Here is a 23,004-nt window from a genome sequence, read left to right as displayed (position 1 = left end):
AGTTTAATGTAGTCAGTCCTGACAACCTGACGTGGTACTTGAGGACATGACCTTGGAAAGTGTCGGTTACCATTATACTACAAAGTAAACAAATAAATAATAGAGAACTTGTCTTTATTCAAATAAAAGGTAACCGTCCAGAGGAACCATATCCAGAGGTGGTCATTTTTAAGCTTAGGATTTCTAGGTGTCACTGTCCCCATTTTTAGACTAGATTTTCTCCTTACCTCCATGATTTAATTGAGAATGAGAAGTGATTAGACAAGATAAACCCCCACTCAAACACAGTGATTCGTATTGGTCTGACCTTTGCTGAAGTTGGCACTGGCCCCTCTGTCCAATAGCAATTTGGCTAGGTTGTAATTAGCCACGCAGACAGCATACATCAGAGGAGTCCAATCAAAGCCAAGCCTGGTCTCCACGTCCATGCCTGTCCACACCAAAAGGATCAAATTAAGCGAGGCAATGAAATGATTAGATGAAAAGCAAATCTGTGCCTAAAGCCCTCCAGCACACACATACATACACAAAACACATCCTGTTATTTTCGTTTGTTTTTTTTTTTTAAACTTCCTTGCTCAAACTTCTGTTTTTCCTATCCCGCTTGATTTTGGCAAATCACCTTCTGACAATTAGGGTGATTGTTAGAGTGAGAAATCACCACCAGCTGCTTGATAAATGTGGGTAAATTTCAACTCTTAAGTTTGGTCCCTCCACCAATTTAAGCATTCACCCGTCTCTACAATGCTGCCTACATACTACATGCAAGAACCCTGATTATTAGACAACAGGCCTCATGCAAGAAAATGATCTTATTCTTATCTTAAACTTCTCTTATTTAGGCAGACAGGAGATAGGGAGAGAGGGAGAGGTATGACATGCACCAAAGGTCACACACTGGAATCAAACCAGCTTTATTATAAAGTAATTCTATCCATTCTTCAACTTGTATGATGGCTTGAATTACATTCATACAAACAAAACTGGATCTATCCCGAAAACCACAAATTTTCATGATCCTCTTGTACGTGACACAAGAACAAGAATATATCTGTTTGTACCTGTGGTTCTTACATGCAGCATAATATATTTCAATTGCTATTTAAAGTAAACCATGAAGTACTTGCCATTGTCCAGCAGCCATTCAACAGTCCCAATGTCTCCTTGACTGATGGCTGTTCTCAATGTGGACATATTATCTTCTGGGTGTGGTGAACCAGCATCCAGATCCTGTGACAACAGGGAAGAATCAGGATGAATTCACGAAAAACAAACAAATCAAAGAGAGAATAGGAAACAAATGACTCCAAAATAAGATTTATTATATGGACCCTGTGCCACCTGCGTGAGTGACACTAGAGCGATACAGAAATGAATATTATCTGAACTTGTACACATTTTCAGCGGAAACATCTATGCCATTAGGTGAAGGCAGCAATAACAAGTAACTGAATTTTTCAGGTGTCCAACGTGAACGCAAAGAAGGTAAATTTGTGCAAGTACCAGGTATGTTATACTACTTATACTACATGCGCTATGTCTGGACTTCACAGTACAAACTAATTGTACACAGTAATTACTGTGCACTACTCTTAAGACTGTCAATGTAAATATTTTAAGGGTGCAAATAACAAATAATTTCATAATTTCAGCTCTAAATTAGTAGAAGAACAAAATGGCATCTGTGGATGAAAATGCACCTGCACATGGTGACAAAGGTAAGTCTTTTTCTAAAGACTTAATACTTTTTTCCCCCGTTACTTGCATAATTAGTTTAAATTATGTTCAGATGTGAAGTTGCTCTGTCCCTGGTGTGCATTACATTCTGGGGCAATGGTGTCCAAAATAACCCCATGCTGACAATTTCGTCTATGGATTTACAATTAGTATGCAAATTAGGGTGGAATTAGTAAACAGTGTTTGTTGGCAAGTGAGTCACAAGTGTGTCAATCAATCAAGGAGAGGAGGAGCGTTTACAAAGGAGATTTTTACATTGTTAAGCTTCTCATCTTCCACATCCAGATTTAAATTAAATTCTGGAAACCAGAAATGACTCCGTAGTCAAGTTTTTAAGGTTATATGTCTGTGTTAGCCATTGCTAGAGCTAGTTGGACCATTTAAAACATAAGAACTTGACATAAGAACACGCTAAAAAGCGCGCTCTGCTTTGCGACATTTGTGCTCCTTTTCTGCATGCAGCTTCGACACCGCAAGTGAAGATAAAGGGTGAAAGAGCAGCAAAGGCTGCTTTTCTCATAATTTTCGCCACGCAATTAAATTTAAACTCTGTCTTAACTACTTTATGGAAGCCAAGGGGCCCCTGTTTCCGCTTTGACGCAAAACAAGCAATCTAGCGGAGTGTTGGCTTGCGAACTTTAACGTTACTTAAAATACACCCTAAAACTAGCTTGTTTGGTACTAGTGAGCCGCAGTTATTTCGCTGCTGCAAGCTAACTTTATCGCCTAGTTCTACTCTACTAAGTTTGGCATTAAAAAATTTGAGAAAAGGTTTCTCAAGTCAACCTTGATGCAAGAAGCATTTTTATCCAAGCGCCCAATGTCCCACTCATCACAGCTGCCGTCGCTTTCATGTCCAGCCGGGAAGGCGTAATCAAGGGCGCTGTCCATGATATGGTTTAGCCGTTTGCTAACCATACAAAACCCTAGAGCGGTGTTCCCGAAGCGCGTCACTGCAGCCCGTGGGTGGGCGGAGTTTGACACGAAGCCACGCCAACCAGAGTATCGAACGACCGTACGGCAAACAGTGTGTCTGCTTGTTTCTAGTAGAGAGTTCAATCTTTAAATCATCGGCTGTGGCAAGGTTAAACACAAACATTTGCTATTTAGCTAAAATTAGCCTAGAAACATTTCACATACTATTTTAAATCTTAGCGTTATATGAAACTGACTATAAAGCGCTGCACGCTGTCGTACATTAGCCAATATAAGCAAACTAATATCATCGGTTAGCCGGCTTGATAGGTTACACTGCAGCCGCCATAAGTGCCTCTATGGTAATTTATGCTAGCTAGTTAGCACTAGCGTTTATTTTTCTGTTCGTTAATGTCGATGCTTATGTCTTGTTTGTCCAGAAGCTACTCTGAAAAAGGAAGAAAAGGGGAACAGAAAATATCAAGATTCACATGCTGGCTTTTGCAGTTACTTCTGAGGGTGTTAATATGACAGGTGAGTGGTTTGGTTGCACTGTTTGGTTCACAGTTTAATATTTTCCAATAAAACACTTAAAATGTGTCACTAACCCTACGTTTACACGTAACAGGGTATTTTGGAAAACGGATATTTTGGCCCCTCCGTTTTCAAAAATAACATCGTGCACACAACTTGTAGCTCCCCCTCAGTCGAATTCACGGACACAAGGTGTTCTTTGTCAACAGGCATTTATTCGTATCAAGCATGCCGTGAGAACTAAACAAAATACAGAAATCATAAAAGTCAATTTAGTAAACTTTAAATAAAAATAATATTCTCATGGAGAACAGATATTAAAAGAAATCTCACAAACATAAGACAGCTTTTATAATTCACACACCTCAAAACAAATGTGCCTTTAAACCAAAAATAACAAACTGAAACGTAACCTGGCTGTGCACACTGACGCTACCAATCAATTATTCATTACACCGACATTAATTAACATAACCCGGCAACAAACAATACAGCACATACCTCATTGGCCGCATTAACTCAAAGGGAGAAAACAGTACACTTCAAGTCTTGGCAGGTCGTCATCTTACAGATCTTCAAAACAATTAGCATCAGCATCTTAACTTGACATCTTCCTCCTTTCTACAGGTGCTTTCCCGACGCGTGGCAGCGGAGCGTGCTGCAATCAACTATAACCTGCCCCTCCATGAAGCTCTTTAACATTCGTTCAGACGTCTGCATATTTTAATTACATTTATGGCAAACAACAAAACATTTTTAATATTTTTAACCTTAACTTATTCTTGTTTTTAAAATGCAAATTATTAATGGATTTGAATGAACTGAAATGAATGTATGGATTAAATCAGTTGGCTCTGATGGCAGCTACACAACTAGTGATGGGTCGTACCGCGCCGACGCTTCGGAGCGTGTGTCGAGAAATCCCGGAAGTGTTTAATGAAGCGCGTATCGAGGCTTGTGTAGTTTAGGGCGAATGACGTCACTGAGACGTTTGTAGCCTCGCTGGTTCAGGAATTGGTTCGAGTATCGGCGCGATTTATATACCGTAATGGATCCGCTCATACTTCGTGGGTTAATGTTGGCGATTTGTTGGTTTGTGTGTGACATAGAGGAGCATTTTGTTATACTGGTGCTTATTTTGATGGAGCCTGTGAGAAAGAGAAAGTTTTCCCTCGTGTGGGAACATTTTGATCTGATCTCTCCCAATAAAATAAGTACATAAGTACACTTTCAGTAACATTATTACATGTGTTTGTTATGCAATGTACTTTATTTTTCACTGTCTCTTCTTTTAATCCAATGTGAAGTGTTTGTTGTGTGCTAAAGATTTGGGGTACACTAACAACACCTCATCCATTCTGAGGCATTCTTGTGCTTTGCATCAAAATAATGAGGGGAATGTGGCATACTTTGTTTCTGAGTAAAATGAATGAAGTCCTTAAGTTGCACAATCAAATTAACTGCCCTCTTCGTGTTCACAAGCACGTCCACTGCCCCTTACCTTGGTAAAACATTGCAATAGTTTGAAAGCAATTGTTCCCCTGCCATTATGAGTTATTCAAACGTTGACAAAATTATTTACTGATGAACATTTGACAAGTAATATTAGATTCCATTGTATTGTCATGTTACATACCCATAATACAATAAACAATCTAAAAACAATCTAAATTTTATTTATATGAATGAATACATGAACGAAAATGCATTTATGAAGATGAATTGATTTATTTTACTTGGCAGTCATTCCCATGGCTGCACTGTTGCAGGACAGTCTTGAGTTCATTGCAAATTGATAAAATTACAATTACCTATAATTTATAGTTTCCGCTCCGAAGCGTCAGTATGGTATGACCATCACCACCTATAATATATCTGGCTGTTTAACAGTCTTTCATTTGACATCCTACCTCACCGGAAAATTAACTCGTTATAACAATAAAACGGTGGAATATTATGTCGTTATCACGATAAAATGGTTGAATATTATGTCGTTATCACGATAAAATGGTTGAATATTATCCCGTTATAACGATAAAACAGTGGAATATTATCTCGTCATCACGGTAAAATGGAACGAAAAAATATGTTGATCCATGGCCTTTCAGGGCTTCCGTATAATACAGCACATATCTAATAGAAATTGTGGATCAGTTGTCTCAGTCATTAACTTTTGTTCTTGATGAAGCTCAAAGGCCATCATTATTTGTAACTCCATGTGTACGTATTTGGACTAAAATCTTATCTGGCGGCAGAGGCAGTAAATGTCCAGTAGAGGTCCCTCTTTCCCCTAGGAAAGTTAGCAAAGTTAGAAAAAAACAGTCTGATTTCATGTGATTCTCCTCATCGATAAAGCTCAGGCTCACTGTTATCCTGTCACAGAGATAATTACAGGATATGAATAAACTTTTAAGAAGCAGGAGAGACAGGCAGAAGTCTAAATTCATTAAATCCCTCAATAACCCGGCCATGGGTTAGATTTTCGAGATGGGGAAAACGTGTTCTGCTCAGTTTTAGCAACAAGGATTGATTCTACCATTTCATTTTATGGTTTCAATTAAAAATTTTGTGTATTCAGAATTATTGTAGGCACTATTAACTTTTATTGAAGCCAAATTTGTACTTTACCAGAGCCTTCCTCTATCTTATTCATCTCTTTTTGTGTGTGTGTTTTCAAATATAACAACAATCTGGATCTTCATATTTAATATTCTGAAGCATGTTAACCCTACAGATCAGTTCAGCAATAGTAATCTGATTTTGCATTGATTAAGCACACAAGTCTGTGCACGTCTTTGTGTTTTCAATGAAACTGGTGGAGTTGCAGGTCAGCGTGTTCAGTGCCACACATGACGCCTGCTCTCTTGACCATCATGTACATCTTCTCCCATCATACTATAAGTATTTCAGACACCTCATAGGATTATTACTTTACCTGTCACTTTACCTGTTTCCTCATACAGGTCATCTGCCTTGCTGCTTCACAGTCAAACAGCTGATAATGATGGGGACCAATATGAGCTTAATGTATATTTCTTCATCAGATTCACCCAGCCTATGTCTCAGTGCAGTCGAAGTGCTGACAGAGAAGATAAGACATAGTTTATGTGTTGATATCCTCAGTAACCAACCATCTTCACATTTTATCGCTGTTCCCTTGTGGAACGTCTGGAGGTTTTGATCCTCCCTCTCCTGAAACTGTGTGTGTAGCCTGAAACTGATAAAAAAAGAACAGTTTCAAGTTCATTTAGATGTCCTGAACTGTTTCTGCTGTTTTGTGAATGATAGTGAGGCAGCTGACTGGAGCGAGATAAAATGCCACAGCTCGGCATTCAGAAGCAGTTCAGTCAACCTGCAGCAGCTTCTGGGATGTTTGTCATGTACATGACACAACTTCTTGTTTCCCTTGACAAATGAGGTGCCTAATTATTTTCTGTTTGTTTGGGACCATAGGTTTCTGCAGATTAAGGGTTTTCAAAGCTGCAAGTAATATCTCCCAGTGTTGAAAATGTTTTTTTGCACATATCAGTGATGTGAAGATTGTACACTTCACTGCAAGGAGTTGCAAAGTGAGATAAACATGAATATTTCTAGGAAGCATTCTGTAGTTGAGACATTTATTATGCATAGTTTTACATATTTAAACTACAAAAGGGAGTTTATTCAAGAAAGTTGACTTCCTCTGAATGAAGTGCAAAAAAAAAAAAAGAAAAGAAAAAAAAGAAAAATCCCGTATGGAGCTCTGGACTCCCTTTGTTCCAAGCATTGCCTGGTGTTGTATATGGATCAATATCTGTCCGCTGAAGTGGCCTCATTCGGATCAGCTGGCCTTACCTCTCCAGCTTGTTGCCACAATATGCAACCTGAGGCTCATCGGCGTGGAAATGACGTGTGTCTCCGAAAGTTTTGGCGAGCTCATAAAGGATGGACTGTCCTCTCACTGTCGCACTAACCGAGAGAGCAAAACAACAAGAGGCGGACGGAGCGAGCGGGACCAGAGAAGACCAGGGAGACGCGCGCAAGACAGAGATACCAGTCTTGGTTTTGGGGAGAAGACAACTAATCAGTGACAATCACATTCATCAGAGACACGAAGTGGAGGATAAAACAGGCGAGCACCTTCTCCCTGTCTGTGGGACCGGAGCCACTCAGGGGACACACAAATGTGAACGACGCAAACGACTCAGGTGCAGACAAAGCAAACTGGCGGCGCGCTTAGGATGCAGAAGTCACCAGTGGAAGATGCCAACTTCTTCTCCAAGTTTTTCTTTTGGTAAGACATGTTTGTCTACGTCTTTTACGTGAGGAACTGCAGTTTTCTCTGGATGGAAAGGCGCAGACGCAGCTCTTATTCCCTCACTGCTGCCAAATCATAATGAGCAAAAATCCCTAGAAATAAAGCTGTAAGCCTTTTCTTTATACACCGCACAGGGTAAATGTTTCAACTAATCACCCAATAGGAATCAATATTGTGCTCCAATTCTCAGCTGCTGGTTATTCTGTCGAAGCGTGTCTGGAGAACAGAAATAATAAAATGTAAAACTTTTTGTCTCTTGTGAAGAAATTAAAATCCATGTTATTTTAATTATTTCACAAGAGACGCCTTAGAAGCGTGACTGTGATGCTGTCACAGACCGTCCTCGTGTCTTGTTTGCAATGGAGATTAAAAAGATTATTTCACCCAAAAAGTGACACTGAGTCGGAACTTGTTCGTTTATTCTCTGTGTAAAATGCGCACCTGACCGTTTAAACCTGTGCGCAAAATGTGAGTTGTGGTCGATGGAGTTTGTTCTGCCAGGTGGGGTGGGCGCGCGTTAAGAGTCACTCTGAAACACTAAGGTTGGGGTTCAATGTGTGGTTATGGTTACATCTGCCTGATGTCCTTAAGTTATTTTGGATAATATTATTTATTGATCCCACACTGGGGAAATTAAGTCGTTTCTGTCAGTATTACAAAAAAGAAAAAAAAAAAAAATCAGTGGCACAGAAGGGTCAAGATAAACAAGTATACAGGATATAGAATAGAAAAACAACTATGTATATGCACATTATGCACATATAAAAACACTAAATGCCATAAAAATGCTATTGCCAGTATTTTTATGAGAAAACTACCACATGTCATATGTTGTACTACACTTGAGAAATACTGTTGCATAGAAAGGAAATTGAGTTTTAACTGTGGTTTTACCAGAATTGATGTGGTTACCATCCAATCCTTGCTCTGCACCATTAATGAGACATTTGAGTATCCTCGTCTTAAAAGGATAACGCAGGATAAAGTGTGCTGATAGGTCCCCTCTGCTCCCACTAATCACCGGTCCTGTAGAAAAAAAGAAGCCTGATGATGTAAACTGCTGTATGTCACAGCCTTTCTTTGACTGTTTCAGTCACAGGGACCGGCAAACATCTGACTTAATCTCCCTTCTCTGCCATTAGTCTGACTGTGACACCTCAGGGATCACATCTATTACAGCTAACACCAGGCTGCATTAAAGGTTCCAGACACTCCACACCAGCTTTCAAGGGTTTGTCTGCTAACACACAGAGACAAATGCGTTTAATTTCATCTTTCATGTATTTTCACCTAATTTAAAAATGTATTTCGTAAGAGTTTAACATACACTCTCTCTCAGCAGTGGATACTAAGATGCTGCAGGCGTCCTGTCCCAGGGCACAGAGTGAATGTGTATCAACACAAATAGATTTTGACTGTCTGTTTGTAAACTCTTAGGCAGGTGCACGCACATTTTTCGCTGGAGGCGCCCCAGCTTCAAACAGCTGATGCCCAACAGTCTGTCTAATTTGTGGTTTTTGTGCAGGTGGACGTCACCACTGCTGAGGAAGGGCTTCAGAAAGAAGTTGGAGCTGGCAGATGTTTATAAAGCTCCTTCCTTTGATCTGGCAGACAACCTCTCCGAGAGACTCGAAAGGTTTGTGAAGCGGACTCTGGTTTTCTTGATGAACACACCGACTGGTAATTGTGATGCTGTAACCCAGACTGACCCATTAACAGATTTGGACTTTGGGAGAACTGAGCAGAGCCTCCTGATTCACTGATTATGACAGTTTGGCAAAAGGGGTCCAGACACATCAGGTAACATTATGGTGTGGTTTCTTGTGGTGGAGCATGATGACGTTTCCTGGCACTTTTTGTCATTTGGGGAGCAAGATACCATAATCCTAAAGTTACTTATATCTGTCTTAGAGGGAAAACATGCATCCTGACCCACATCAACACGTTAAAAAAGCATTTCAGGGTTCATTTCATTGTTTGGTGTTGCAGTTTTCACATCGGCAGCTTGCTGAACACAAGCAATGTGACATGTTAATATGTTTTCTGCATCTTCAGTGGAGTGTGTCACCCACACACGAGTCATCAATTTAAAACATCAACACCAAACGGCAGATTTTGACATCAGTCCCTCACAAACGAAGACAACGTTCTTTGGAGAGCTGCCATTTTGCACCAACGCTCAGTTATCGCAGGCTGGGCCAGAAAATACTGCTTCTGCTGTGATGTTTTCTGCTTTCATTTACAGCTCACAGCTCAGTGCAGTGAGTTCAAGCCCATTTTTTAGGAGCTGGTGCTGGTTCTGGGAAGTGCAGGAAATGTCTGACTGAGCAGCATCTACAAGTGCTGACGTGACATGTACATGTACTGACAGCACATACATTTCTTTGTATGTAACTGTTTGCTGTATAAACTACAAGCATCCACCCCATCATAAACACACCTGTAGGTAGCATCTAACAGTGTACATGAAGTGACATCATGAAATCCTCTGATGGTGGATGAATTTGAGGAAAAAGTCTGCACCTGTGATGTTTTTCATCCATGCCCTCCGTGTGTTTACAATAGCCGTCCTTCCATCAGAGCCAAGTTAAAATATGGGCTGGCATTTAAACCGGGCTTGACATAAACTAAACGTGTGTGTGCTAAACAAACAGCGAGGCAGCAGATGACAGACAAGGTTAACTCCTCTTGCTCTGCTTTCAATTCGTCTTCCTTGCCTTCGCTTTCTTTTCTCAAATTAAATGATCCTTTGTCTCTTTCCTCACTGCTCCAAGGCCCCCATACACCCCGTTCCCTCTCATTAACTCATTTACTCTTCAATCTGTCTGTTTCTGAAGCCCAGTCACGGTCACACAGTGACACAGTAGTGTGCATGTCAGTCAACATAATGTGTTTTTTTATATTCCTCTTCTCTCTGTCCTGACTTGAAATGGTACATTTAAGCTTCTCGGTATCCAAACTTAAGAAGTTATCCTGTCTGTTCTCTTTGCCCTCTTCCTTTTATCCGTTTCTCTTTCGGCTCCTCTCCATCCTTTCTTCACTGTTCTTATTTCACTGAGCAAATGCCACATCTGTGTTTCTTCTCTTAAAGCAGAAATTAGATGTTAATGCTTCATTTGAATGTTTTCCCTCGCTGAACAGCCACAGTAGTGGCTCACACTGGCCTTGCCTCTTGGTTACCCAGGGGCCCATGTCACGCTGAATGGTGCCAACAAGCCAGTTAATGTACAAGGGTGTCGACCTTTAGAAAGAGCCCGGCACCCACCGGGTGATGAATGAGCGGTGGTGGGTGATTTTGCTTTCATTATTCCCATCAGGCAAGGAGTGGAGGCTTCTGGGAATGTGAACTTTACCTTCCAGTAAAGCATGCTGTGTACCATCAGCCCCTTCATCACCCGCTCAGTTCAGTTCAGTGAACCTTTCTGGCATGGGATGGATATCAAAGCTGTACACATCAAGAGCTGGAAGGAAATCTAAGAAAAGAACCAGACAAACCATGTAGTGTTTTAAGTGTGTATATCTGAGTGTGCTGTGCCATGACTCAATGAATGTATGAATGCATCTTTACCTTCTTTAAGACCTTCAGGACTTTCACGATATAATTACCTCTTCAAACTCTTCAGACTTTGTCCTCTTTGTTTTTATCTCTGTCTTCTTTATTGTTCTCCCCTCCTGCCATCTCCTTCTTCACTCATCCTCCCTTCTACACGTCTTCTCCCATCACTCACCGTTGAACTATTAGCCAAATCATCCCGATTATAAATGACCCTCAGAGAACAATGCAGCCACTTACTGGAGGTGTAATTGCTCGCAAGAGCAGTGGTGGGAAGTTAATCTGACAGGGCTGAAACAAGGGGAACAAACTTTAAGCCGGAATGGCCAATATAATAGAAGTATTTGTAGAAAAATCTGTAAAACTTCATAAAGCTGTGATTCAGTGTAGATAAGAGTTCTGTGAACTGAAGATTTGCCCTGTTTACCAGAAGGAAAATACTGAACTCTGATAAATCGTCAGATCTGGAGAGAAATAAGACAAATTTTCTTTTTTAGAAGTCATTTTACCCCTGATATGTTTTTCTGTTTAATTTCAAACAAAGCATCGACGGCTAAAGAACTTGAAGATAATTAAACACACTTTATCTTCTCATTCTGTGACTGAATCACCAGCCAAAGTGAAGAAAGGACTGAAAAACCAGACAGCAGGTGGTTTGTTGCCAGAGCAGTCACAGACAAATAGAGCAGCCAGACTTTGCTGGCATTTGGCTGGTGGATGTGTGACTCGTCATCCCGCCTGCACCACTCTTAAACCGTGTTGTAACTCTGTCCTCCCTGCAGAGAATGGGACAGAGAGGTGGTGTCAGCCAAGAAGCAGCCCAGGCTGATGAGAGCGCTGGCCCGCTGCTTCCTCGGCCCTTTCGCCTTCTTCGGCGTCCTCCTCTACCTCGGGGTGAGTCTGTCGGGTGGCATTAACTCTGCGTGATGGATTATATCACTGATTTGCAAACATAAACACATGAATCTACGTTTGATGTGAGGCTGGGTTTGTTTAATTTGAATTGAGGAGATCTGAAGGGATGTTTTGAAGCTCTGATTTGAGTTTACAAATAATTGTAATATTCCATTGAATGCATGCTGCCTGAGATCCATATCCATCCTGCTCATAATGACACAATGAACAATCCTGAAACCACTGAATAACTTCACATTAAATCACATTTAATGATACTGAGTGTCAACATGAAATACAGTACTGGAGGTCACAGCGACATCAGTTTTAAAACTTCCCACAGTTCAATCACACACTGTGGTTTTACCTCCACCTGTGTGTGTGTGTGTGCGCGCGCGTGCATGTGTGTGTGCGTGTGACCTGTTAACGGTGTTGTGGTGGTGAGGGCCTGTTGAGCTGCAGCGCAGTGACGCACAAACATCACAAGCATGTTGCATCGTAGTGTCGCAAACTGCACTGCTGTCCGAGACTTATGGGAAGGTGGTGACAGTGGCCGATACATCAGTTGGTACAGTTGGAGGTTGTTGTCATGATGACAAGAATGCCTGTTAGATGTTAAAGAGGCTGTGTGGAAAAACAGGAACACTTTGGGGAAGGTTCTTAGAACAAGGCAAAGGAGCTTGTGATTGATTGGTTTTCTTAAATATTTAGCAGAATCTGTCTGTTACGGTGAAATATGAAATTGTGACATTAATGTCCTCTTATATTTGACATCTTGGCTTATTGGACATGCTCGTGATGTGGATCCACACACTGTTTGAACTGTGTGACATTGCTCTTGTGTTTTAAAAGCCAGGATTTTTTACAAATAATTGTGATTATGGATGACATGCACTGCGACATGGTTGGAGGAAATCATGTATGGCCATCATTGATTAGAAGCTGACTTCTTACCTGCTCCAATGGCACCAGTTTCAGAAAGAAAAAGTCAGAGTTATTACTGTAAAATTAAATCAGACCAGTTCATCTCCTCTCATCGCCCCATTTCTTGGTGCAGGAGGCTTCCAAGACGGTGCAGCCTCAGCTTCTGGGTCGCATCATCGCCTCCTTCGACCCGTTCCATGCTCCGGAGCGGAGCCAGGGATACTTCCTGGCCCTGGGCCTCTGCCTCCTCTTCACTGCCCGCTTCCTCCTCCTTCAGCCTGCCATCTTTGGCCTGCACCACCTGGGCATGCAGATCCGCATCGCCCTCTTCAGCCTCATATATAAGAAGGTAAGAGGGGAGCAAAGGGTGTGTTTATGGAACTGAGACTCACCTGTCAGTCGTCACAGGTGAAGACAATTTTTCCTTTTATTAGAGCTTTCTCTGACAATTTGTCTAAAATGTATTATTTTACATTTTTTCTATTCTTGACGGCAGGGATGCTGAATATTCCTATATCATTCAATTTTAGTTTGCAACATAATGAGAGTAAAAAGTGCAGTAATTGCCTCTGAAATGTTGTGAAGTCTCTGAAAACTTGTAGCTGTCGGCACTGTGGGCATTTATCTCTGGTTACACATGAATCAAACACTCGCTACTTGGAGTCTCTGCTGTAACAACCAGGTGTTGGTACAAAACAACCCAGCCGATAAGATAGTCATACAGCTGTGTGTGAGCTTTTGTTGATGTTGATGTCAGACAGAAACTTCAGCTGGCTCGTTTGGCGTGAGCGACTGAACGTTCCCACAAAGCTTCTCACATGTGGACGTCCGGCAGAGGCGGCCGAGGGGGGCGTTGCGGCCTGATGTCAAAGCGTGGCCACGTGTCACCGGCTTCCTCTCAGCCAATTCGCTTTCTCGCTTTGTGCTCCAGCTAACCCCTGACCTTTGACCTTTTCAGACCCTGAAGCTATCCAGCCGAGTTTTGGATAAGATCAGCACCGGTCAGCTGGTCAGTCTAATGTCCACCCACCTCAACAAGCTGGATGAGGTGAGGAAACCCGAGCGTTTTCTGAACTTACATATGTATTTGAGCATTTTACTGTCCCATAAACATCTCTGGGTGAAGTCTTGCAGCTACAAGGAATGCAGATGTTTGATCTTCAACCATCAGGTTAAAACCAACTTGAAAGACACATAAACTCTGGTCTCCAACTGATGTTGAATTGAAGAAAAATGGAACAATCATCTGCACTTGATGTGAAATCATGTTTTTTAGAAAGATATTAATTTAAAAATTTTATGATTTTAGTGTACCAAATGCTGCAGGACACCAGAGGAGTGCAGTGGAGATTTTCGAAGTGCAGAAAGTGCTTTTAATAAGAACTTTTGAAGCTGACCTTTGGATGTGAATTGTATCCCGGTGTTTGGGTGCAAACATCAGATCAATTTGAGGGCACAGTGCAGTAGTTTTCCACTCAGAGGTAAAGAGCCTGTCTCCGCAGGCAGGATGAGGGACAAGAAGATTGACAGCTTGCACCAACACCTTCACACTGACGGACAATTAGAGGACAATAGATGTGGAACAATAGACACATTTACAAACAAACACAATTAGGTGTGTGTGCCTGAGTGTCCTGTAACTGTGAATCAGTGTTGAAAAAGACACTCCTGATTATGCACGACAACATAGCTGGAGGGTGTGTGTGTGTGTGTGTGTGTGTGTGTGTGTGTGTGTGTGCGTGTGTGTGCGTGCGTGTGTGCGTGTGTGCCTTGAGTCCCGCTGAGATGTTGAATGTGGAAACACTCTGCAACCTGCTTTGAGACAATTATCACCCGGCTTGGATGTGGCTCGGCCTGCACTCTCTCTCTCACGCTGTAATGACTGGTTTGGGTCACCTGGTCTGTGTGTGAGCTGGTTCCCTTGTGGCTGAGGGGATGAAAGGGAGCTTATTGAGGTGAGAACTGAGAGTTTCTCACCTGCATTCCACTTTCATCCAGTCAGCACAGCGCTGACTGGATGCGGTAAAGCCAGCACTCACCTGACTCAGGTGAATGAAGGTGTGTCTCAGTGTGTGGACACTGTTGTCCACAGTGGCTGAGATGGGTCTTTGTTTGCAGGTTTTTAAAGAATCTGATCTGAATTTGTCACTTACAGAAAACATGCAGTCTGTTTTTAGTATTTCACACTCACTCCTTCAGTCAGCTTCACAGCAGTTACTAATTAGTGTTTTTGTTGACCTATTTTAACAGGAGATTCTTCCTCTAATAGCTTAGCATAGTATAATCCACATGCTGTTCTGTCTTCGTGCATGCCCAGGCTGTTCCAAACCCTCATGTTTTCACCAAAATACGGCTAAAAATACACTCTCTGTTTGTTGGTACCATAGTTAATTGTTCACCCTTGATGCACACGACTCTCTGGCTCTGTTATGTTTACATTGATCAGAGCTGACTGCAGCTGCTGTCCTCTGCTAACTTTTCACAGCCCCCTTTCAGGTAGTGAGTGCATGATACTGAAAACAATGCTGAACCTGACCTTTGACCTACCTGGTCAGGGTCAGAAGCAGAACAACTTTAAGCAAGATGGCGCTGTGTTAGGTGGCAGCCTGTTGCAGTTGCTCCGTCGTTTTTGTTGGTCTTTTGTTCATTTAGTGTGTTTTTCTACGTTTCTTTTCATTTCTATTTTCTTACTGCATTTTTGGAAACTCTGTCACGATGCTCGCGTGCAGTTTTACAGCATTTTTGGTGGCCTTTCTGTTACTTTTTACACTCTTTGTAACAGAGGGCCATACAGAGGGGGGTGGGGACATTGTCTACACACGCGAGCAGCTGATTGCGCTGCTGCCCGGACAGAGGATTATAGTCCCAGACGAGCTGAAAAGATGACGTCGGGGCTGCAGAGCCGGAGCCAAATGAAAGGCGAAGGCACGGAGATACAGACCGTACAGACTGTACGCTGCTTCCCCAACAACAAGCCCTTGATCACCAGTGAACTGAAGAGTCTGCTGAACAAGAAAAAACAAGCTTTCATGTGAGGGGACAAAAAAGAACTGAGTAGTGTTCAGCACAAGCTGAGGGAGAAGCTGAGGCAGAGCAGATATGCCTACAGGAGGAAGCTGGAGGCAAAACTCCAGCAGAACAGAGTGAAGGATGTGTGGACAGGAATGAAAGAGATCACGGGGTCAAGGCAAAAGACAGACCAGCAGCCGGTAACCTTGAGAAGGCCAATGAGCTAAACTGCTTTTTCAGCAGATTTAGCTCACAGCCAGGAGTGGCCCTACAGCCCCCCGCCCCTTCACACGTCCCTCCAACCCTCAACCCTCGCTGGTGATCCCCCCCTTGGACTCAACTCCCACATCCCCCACCATCCCCCACAGCATCCCCATCCACCATCCCCTACCTGACTGCGGCCAGGTAAGAAGACAGCTGGAGATGCTGCACCTGGGCAAGGCTGCTGGCACTGACGGCATTAGTTCCAGAGTCCTGAGGACTTGTGCCAGCCAGCTGTCCATGATCCTGGGACACCTCTTCAACTTGAGCCTGTGCCTGCAGAAAGTCCCAGTGCTGTGGAAGACATCCTGCATAGTTCCTGTCCCAAAGAAGAAATATTCATCTGGCCCCAACGACTACAGACCTTACATCGCTCATGATGAAGATACTGGAGAGGCTGGTACTGGCCCACCTCCGACCGCAGGTGAAATCATCACTGGATCCTCTACAGTTCGCCTACCAACCCTATCTGGGTGTGGACAACGCCATCATACACCTGCTGCAGCATGCTCACGCCCACCTGGATTGTTGTGGCAGCACTGTGAGGATCACCTTCTTTGATTTCTCCAGTGCATTTATTACCATTCAGCAGCTGTTCCTTGGCAAGAAGCTGTGAGTGATGGGAGTCGACGTGCCCTCAATCTCTTGGATTACTGACTACCTGACAGATAGACTATGTATAAGAAGGGGATGAGCAGACTCTATTTCCTGAGAAGGCTCAGATCATTCAACATGTGCAGCAAGATGTTGGAGATCTGTTACCAGTCTGTTGTTACCAGTGCACTGTTCTTTGCTGCAGTGTGCTGGGGAGCAGCATCGGTTATTGGCTGCGAACTGGACACCTTTGAGGAGGTGGTGGCGAGGCGGATACTGGACAAACTGTTATCCATCATGGATAACCCTGAACATCCTCTTCACCACCTCATGGACAGACAGCGGAGCTCCTTCTCCAATAGACTGCTTCAGCTCTGCTGTCAAAAGGACCGCTTCAGGAAATCATTCCTGCCACGAACCATCACACTGTACAATAGAGACTTAAACAGTTAATCCACGAATCTCTCAGACTCTTGTGTTTTTACAAATTACTTTTACATATATATCTTCTACTTGCACAAAATTCTACTTGCACAATTTTTTTTGCTGATTTTTTTTGCTGTAAATACTGTTTATGTATTTAGTTATATTGTATTTTTATTCTATGATATTATATAATATGTATTATATATTATAATACATATTATATGACTATATATAGTTTTACTGAGTTATATTTTTGTTTTTATACTTATTCCTGTTTATATTTTTTGTTACTTTTCTAAATAATTGTTGTATACATCCTGTGTTTGCTGTATGTTTAATTGCTACTGCAACAAAATAATTTCCTAAATTGGGATCAATAAAGAGACCGTCTAAGTCATTTCCAGTCAAAGTCATAATCCAGGTACCCTGTGTACACTAATGTCATCCCTATGTGCTGTTTATTTTTATTCCAGAGTTTGGGTTTGGCGCACTTTGTGTGGATCACCCCCCTGCAGTGTATACTGTGTGTGGGTCTGATTTGGGAGCTGATTGAGGTGAATGGCTTCTGCGCACTGGCGGCTCTGACTCTGCTGGGCATCATCCAGGCCTGGCTCACACAGAAGATGGGACCACACCGGTGGGGAAACACCACCACACGTCCATTCATTTTATAGAGCAAAACATTTAGTACATACACATTAATCTTTCTTTCATTAAGCTTCAGAAATACAATTGCTGTGTCTGTGTACCTGTCTGTGCATCTGCACACACAGTCCACGTTTTTGTGCACATGCAAGCATCTGCTTACGTGCACGTATGATGCTGCTGTAAGTTGTTAATTCATGACAGCGTCCTGCAAACAGGGTGAAGCGAGCAGGGATGATCAGCCGCCGCCTGGCTCTCACCTCAGAGATCGTGGAGAACATCCACTCCGTGAAGGCGTACGGTTGGGAGGAGGTAATGGAGACCATCATCAAGAACATCAGGCAGTAAGACACCAAAACACACAACAGCTTTACTTCTCCTGCAGAAAATACCCAAGTTTACTTAAGTTTAGTAATGTTTGCTTCATGTATCTGCTGGTTATTTAAAAATGTGGAAAGAGTCTAGTGTCGAAGGAAGCAGCGTTCCTCTGGTCGCAGCCAACATCACGCTGAAAAGGCTCCACTGGATGGCAGAAATGGATTCAACCTGGTGCTAAAATTGAGAGGGAGATGTTAAAACATGTGGTCAACCACCAGAGCCACGCTGGCGTCACCGGCGGCTGTCTCAGCCAGAATCAGGATCTTTGTTATTGACAAGTACAATAAACATAGAGGAAAGAGTTTTGGTGTCATGGTGCAGAAATATGTTGATAAGTATCAGAGCTAACACAGAGCCACCAAGACTTAACATTTACCTGATAGTATTAGCATGAAGAGCTGAAACGCTGTTAGCCAAAATACCTTTTGGGTGTTAGTTACTCTCTAACAATGTTTTTCTGATATAAATTGTGATATGACAAATGTATAATCACTTGTAGAGTAAGTCAACAATCAACAAATCAGCACTTACATACTTTATTGTACCATTATTACGTATTTGCATTTACTTATGCAATTCTGTTCCATTCCCTCCCTCCTCAGGGACGAGGTGACGCTGACAAGGAAGATCGGCTCTCTGCGTTACTTCTACAGCGCCTCGTACTTCTTTTCCGCCATCTTGGTCATCGTGTCCGCCATCGTGCCACATGCGCTCAGTAAAGGTATCATCCTGCGGCGAATCTTCACCACGGCCTCCTACTGCATGGTGCTGCGAATGACGCTGACCCGCCAGCTGCCAGGATCCATCCAGATGTGGTACGACACGCTGGCACTGGTCAAAAAGATTGAGGTGGGTTCAGAGGGGGGGTGTTGAGATCAACAGACTCAATCTAAAGGTGTCAGGATTAGTGTCAGCCCTCTGCAGGACTGAGCAGTATGTAATAAATACATATATAATACAGATGAACCTGCCTTTGGTTTGCTTTCTCCAGGAATTCTTGATGAAGGAGGAATACAGAGTGCTGGAGTACAACCTGACCACCACTGAGGTGGAGCTTGTCAACGTGTCTGCATCCTGGGACGAGGTTTGTCCATCTGTTTGTCAAAGCTGAATGTGAGAGTTAATGTCATTGGACATGTAAACCAAGTACTGTATGTTTACCGTTGCATTTCCTCCACTAGGTCACATAACACCAAAAATAAACACTGAGTTCAATGTTCGCATGGTTTGACAGGAGAAATCCACATTTTTAGCAGTTGTTGATGATCATTAATGATTCTTAAATGCTTATATTCAACATGAAATGAATGGAACATATTTTCTCAGCACACACAGGTAAACAAAAACAGTTCCATCGCTCCAAAAGTTAAAATTGCCCCTGACTTCTTTGAATGACATGCAAGAGACAAAGAATATTATCTGACTCTCAAATGTCAACATTGGTATGAGGCCCACAGCCCCTAAACCCACCGTGCATTACAGGTATAAAAGTTAATTCCTCGCCATCTCTGGGAGTGGGAGGTATAATCTTATGTATAGGCAGAAGCTGTAAACTTAGTCTAACAGGTGTGATTCGGTGACCACCCAACACCGTGAGAAAACCAGCATCCAGCTGGGGTTTTTTCCCTCACTTTGCATAATTAATTATCCCAGTGTAGTCACCAAACTTTGCCTTTGCTGGGAACACTCTGAATCTTAAAGGGAGATTCGGAGACACGTTCATCACCTATTTCCCAGATTCTCCTCTTCCCTTCTCCTCTTCCTGGAATGTGCCATTCGCAGATGAATGGGAGGGGTGTTTCCATTCTTTACAGCTGACAGCGTGTACGTCAGCTCATTTGAATAAGAATCGCGCAGGCAAACATGAACAAACATCACAGAGTCCCGACACTGGAGGAACAGTGACCCATTAAATGCCACAGGGGTCAATGATTAAGCCGCTGAGTCAAGCAGAGTTCCCCCATTTCTAACAGTGAGATGTGTCAGGCATTAATCTTTACAGAGGCGTTGACAGACGAGGTAAAATGAGGCCATTGTGAGCTTTAGCACCAAACCTTTGGGAGCTGCACCCTAGTATAGCAGAACATAGTATAATAGCATGCTGTAGTACAGTACAGTGCAGTGTAGCATTAACTGATATAATGCAGTACAGTGTAGCTGAGGCTTGTCATTTTTTTGTTTTTATTTGTCCGAAAAGTAAAATCTGGGAGTTATATTTGTGCTGAAGAGTAGAGATTAGGTGAAGTCTCTAATAATAATCATTTAGTTTGAATTTGTACATAAAAAATAGATGAAAACTCTACATTTAGATACATTTCAGTATCATCTGAACTCCTCTGCAGGGCATTGGTGAGCTGTTTGAGAAGATCAAGCAGGAGAACAAAGCAAACGGACACCTGAATGGCGACCCAGGCCTCTTCTTCACGAACCTCTACGTCACACCTGTCCTCAAAAATATCAGCCTGTGCCTGGAGAAGGGAAAGATGCTGGCGGTGGCTGGATCCACTGGCTCGGGGAAGGTGGGGCAGAGAAATCATCTCATCATCCCATCGTCATCCTCGCATTGAATCTGCAATGCTCTGAAACCCTGCATGCTGACCTGCAGCAGGTTTCTCTGAGTTAATGTCTCAGAATAAAAATGTAGTTGGATAAAGTGCAACCGCGTTTTCCCTCTTTCCTCCAGAGTTCCCTGCTCATGATGATCCTGGGAGAGTTGGTGCCATCAGAGGGTAAAATCAGACACAGCGGTCGCATCTCCTTCTCATCGCAGACTTCGTGGATCATGCCGGGGACGATTCGAGACAACATCCTGTTTGGCCTGACCTATGACGAGTACCGCTACACCTCCGTCATCAAGGCCTGCCAGCTGGAGGAGGTACCTTCACTTTGTCTCCCTTCTTCTTTACGTCATCAGTTCTGCAGATGAAGTGGATGTTTGCAGGTCTGTTCAGCCTCAGTGGCTGCTGTTGCTCATCTGTAGTTTAAACTCACCACAAAACATCACTTAATATAATCACTTCAAGAGGCAACAAGACACTCCTGCAGGATAATCCTCTAAGCAGTCTGGTCTACATGGTCAAAGAGCCTGAAAGTCTTGTATTAATCCAAAAAAGAAGAAGAAGAAGAAGAAGAAGAATTTAAATACCCATATTTTGGTGAAAACACAGGCATTTGGAACACACTGAACATGCAGATGGACCACATGAGTGTTCAGAACACACAAACAGAATATGACCTAATGCAGAGTTCAGGCTCACGCATGATGGCTTGGGTGCAAGTGATGTTTTTAGCTCATGTTTAAAGAAAATCCATGCATCTGGAAAGAAGTGATCGCACTGCAGTGGACGACAACAGATCAGTGCCACACAGCAGCAGCAGCAGCAGCAGCAGCAGCAGCAGCAGCAGCAGCAGCAGAAAGTGTCACTGAATGCTACTTCAGACAAACAAACTCTTCTCCCTCTCGGGTTCCTCTCTGCTAGCTTCCTGCTGATGTTCTGTGCTCAGTCGTCTGTTTAGGGTCTCTGCAAGGCGTCAAGAGGGTTCAGGTTTCCCCGGTCCCCATTATGTCCCTCAGACACACAAAGACACACATGCCTGCACATTCTCTGCCTCTCGCATACACACACTCGTGCTCTCATCAGTGTTGACTGACATCCCCTCAGCAGAATAATGGAAATCTCTGGTTATGTCACTGGGAAGGAATATGAGCTTGTTGGTTCTCAGCGACGCAGACAAGCTGTGGACAGTCCCTCGGTTTGTGACTGACTGTTGACTGATTTCAACAAAAATGGTTCACATCCAGAAAAATATGATGCTATGTACATCAAAGTAATGTCAGTGATATTTTTCGATACATTGTACACACTGAGGCATATTTTAAAAAACACACGGTGTGTAAACAGGCTCAGAAAGTCCAACATGCGGCACATAAATGATTTTAAACTCCAAAAATAATTTAACCCAATTTCAGAAATTTTGAAATCTAAATTGCCAAGTAAAATTATTTGTTATTGTGAATCTACAGTGGGGAAATGGATGAACAGAGAGGTCTGTAATTTTCATCGTAGGTACACTTCAACTGTGAGAGGCAGAATAAAAAAAAAATACAGAAAATCACATTGTATGATTATTAAATAATAAATTTATATTTTATTGCATGAAATAAGTATTTGATACAATAGAAAAATAGAACTTAATATTTGGTACAGAAACCTTTTTTTACAATTACAGAGGTCAAACGTTTCCTGTAGTTCTTGACCAGGTTGGCACAAACTGCAGCAGGGATTTGGCCCACTCCTTTTTACAGATCTGCTCACGATCTTTCAGGTTTCAGGGCTGTCGCTGGGCAACATGGAGTTTCAGCTCCCTCCAAAGATTTTCTATTGGGTTCAGGTCTGCTGACTGGCTAGGCCACTCCAGGTCGTTGAAATGCGTCTTACAGAGCCACACCTTAGTTGCCTTGGCTGTGTGTTTTTCGGTCATCATGCTAGAAGACCCAGCCACAACCCATCTTCAATGCTCTTACTGAGGGAAGGAGGTTGTTGCCCAAAATCTCACAATACATGGCCACATCCTTCCTCTCCTCAGTACGGTGCAGTCGTCCTGTCCCCTTTGCAGAAAAGCCCCCCCAAAGAATGATGTTTCCACCTCCATGCTTCACAGTTGGGATGGTGTTCTTGGGATTGTACTCATCTGTCTTCTTCCTCCAAACATAGCGAGTGGAGCTTATACCAGAAAGTTCTATTTTGGTCTCATCTGACCACATGACCTTCTCCCATGCCTCCTCTGGATCATCCAGGTGGTCACTGGCAAACTTCAGACGGGCCTGGAAATGTGC

General features: G+C 42.7%; 2 protein-coding genes across 2 annotated transcripts in view; one reads left to right on the top strand and one right to left on the bottom strand.

Annotated features, from left to right (window-relative positions):
- Positions 1–2,628, bottom strand: part of asz1 (ankyrin repeat, SAM and basic leucine zipper domain containing 1) — a 28,113-nt gene extending 25,485 nt beyond the window's left edge. Inside the window, exons 1-3 of the mRNA XM_070971717.1 lie at positions 2,524–2,628; positions 1,128–1,230; positions 308–430 (exon numbers count right to left, since the gene is read on the bottom strand). Of these exons, the coding sequence (XP_070827818.1) occupies positions 308–430; positions 1,128–1,230; positions 2,524–2,628 (331 nt within the window). The remainder of the gene's footprint in view (positions 1–307; positions 431–1,127; positions 1,231–2,523) is intronic.
- A 4,522-nt stretch (positions 2,629–7,150) lies between these two features.
- The window catches only part of cftr (CF transmembrane conductance regulator), a 33,944-nt gene continuing 18,090 nt past the window's right edge, over positions 7,151–23,004 (top strand). Inside the window, exons 1-11 of the mRNA XM_070972802.1 lie at positions 7,151–7,459; positions 9,009–9,119; positions 11,819–11,930; positions 12,988–13,203; positions 13,813–13,902; positions 17,618–17,781; positions 18,008–18,133; positions 18,770–19,016; positions 19,159–19,251; positions 20,510–20,686; positions 20,851–21,042. Coding sequence (XP_070828903.1) covers positions 7,407–7,459; positions 9,009–9,119; positions 11,819–11,930; positions 12,988–13,203; positions 13,813–13,902; positions 17,618–17,781; positions 18,008–18,133; positions 18,770–19,016; positions 19,159–19,251; positions 20,510–20,686; positions 20,851–21,042 — 1,581 coding nt within the window. The 5' untranslated portion in view covers positions 7,151–7,406. The remainder of the gene's footprint in view (positions 7,460–9,008; positions 9,120–11,818; positions 11,931–12,987; positions 13,204–13,812; positions 13,903–17,617; positions 17,782–18,007; positions 18,134–18,769; positions 19,017–19,158; positions 19,252–20,509; positions 20,687–20,850; positions 21,043–23,004) is intronic.

This window comes from Chaetodon trifascialis, chromosome 10 (assembly GCF_039877785.1).
Source record: "Chaetodon trifascialis isolate fChaTrf1 chromosome 10, fChaTrf1.hap1, whole genome shotgun sequence".
NCBI classification, from domain to species: Eukaryota; Metazoa; Chordata; class Actinopteri; order Chaetodontiformes; family Chaetodontidae; genus Chaetodon; species Chaetodon trifascialis.
The sequence above is the reverse complement of the archived record's forward strand: the minus strand, read 5'-3'. Positions and strand labels throughout refer to the sequence as shown.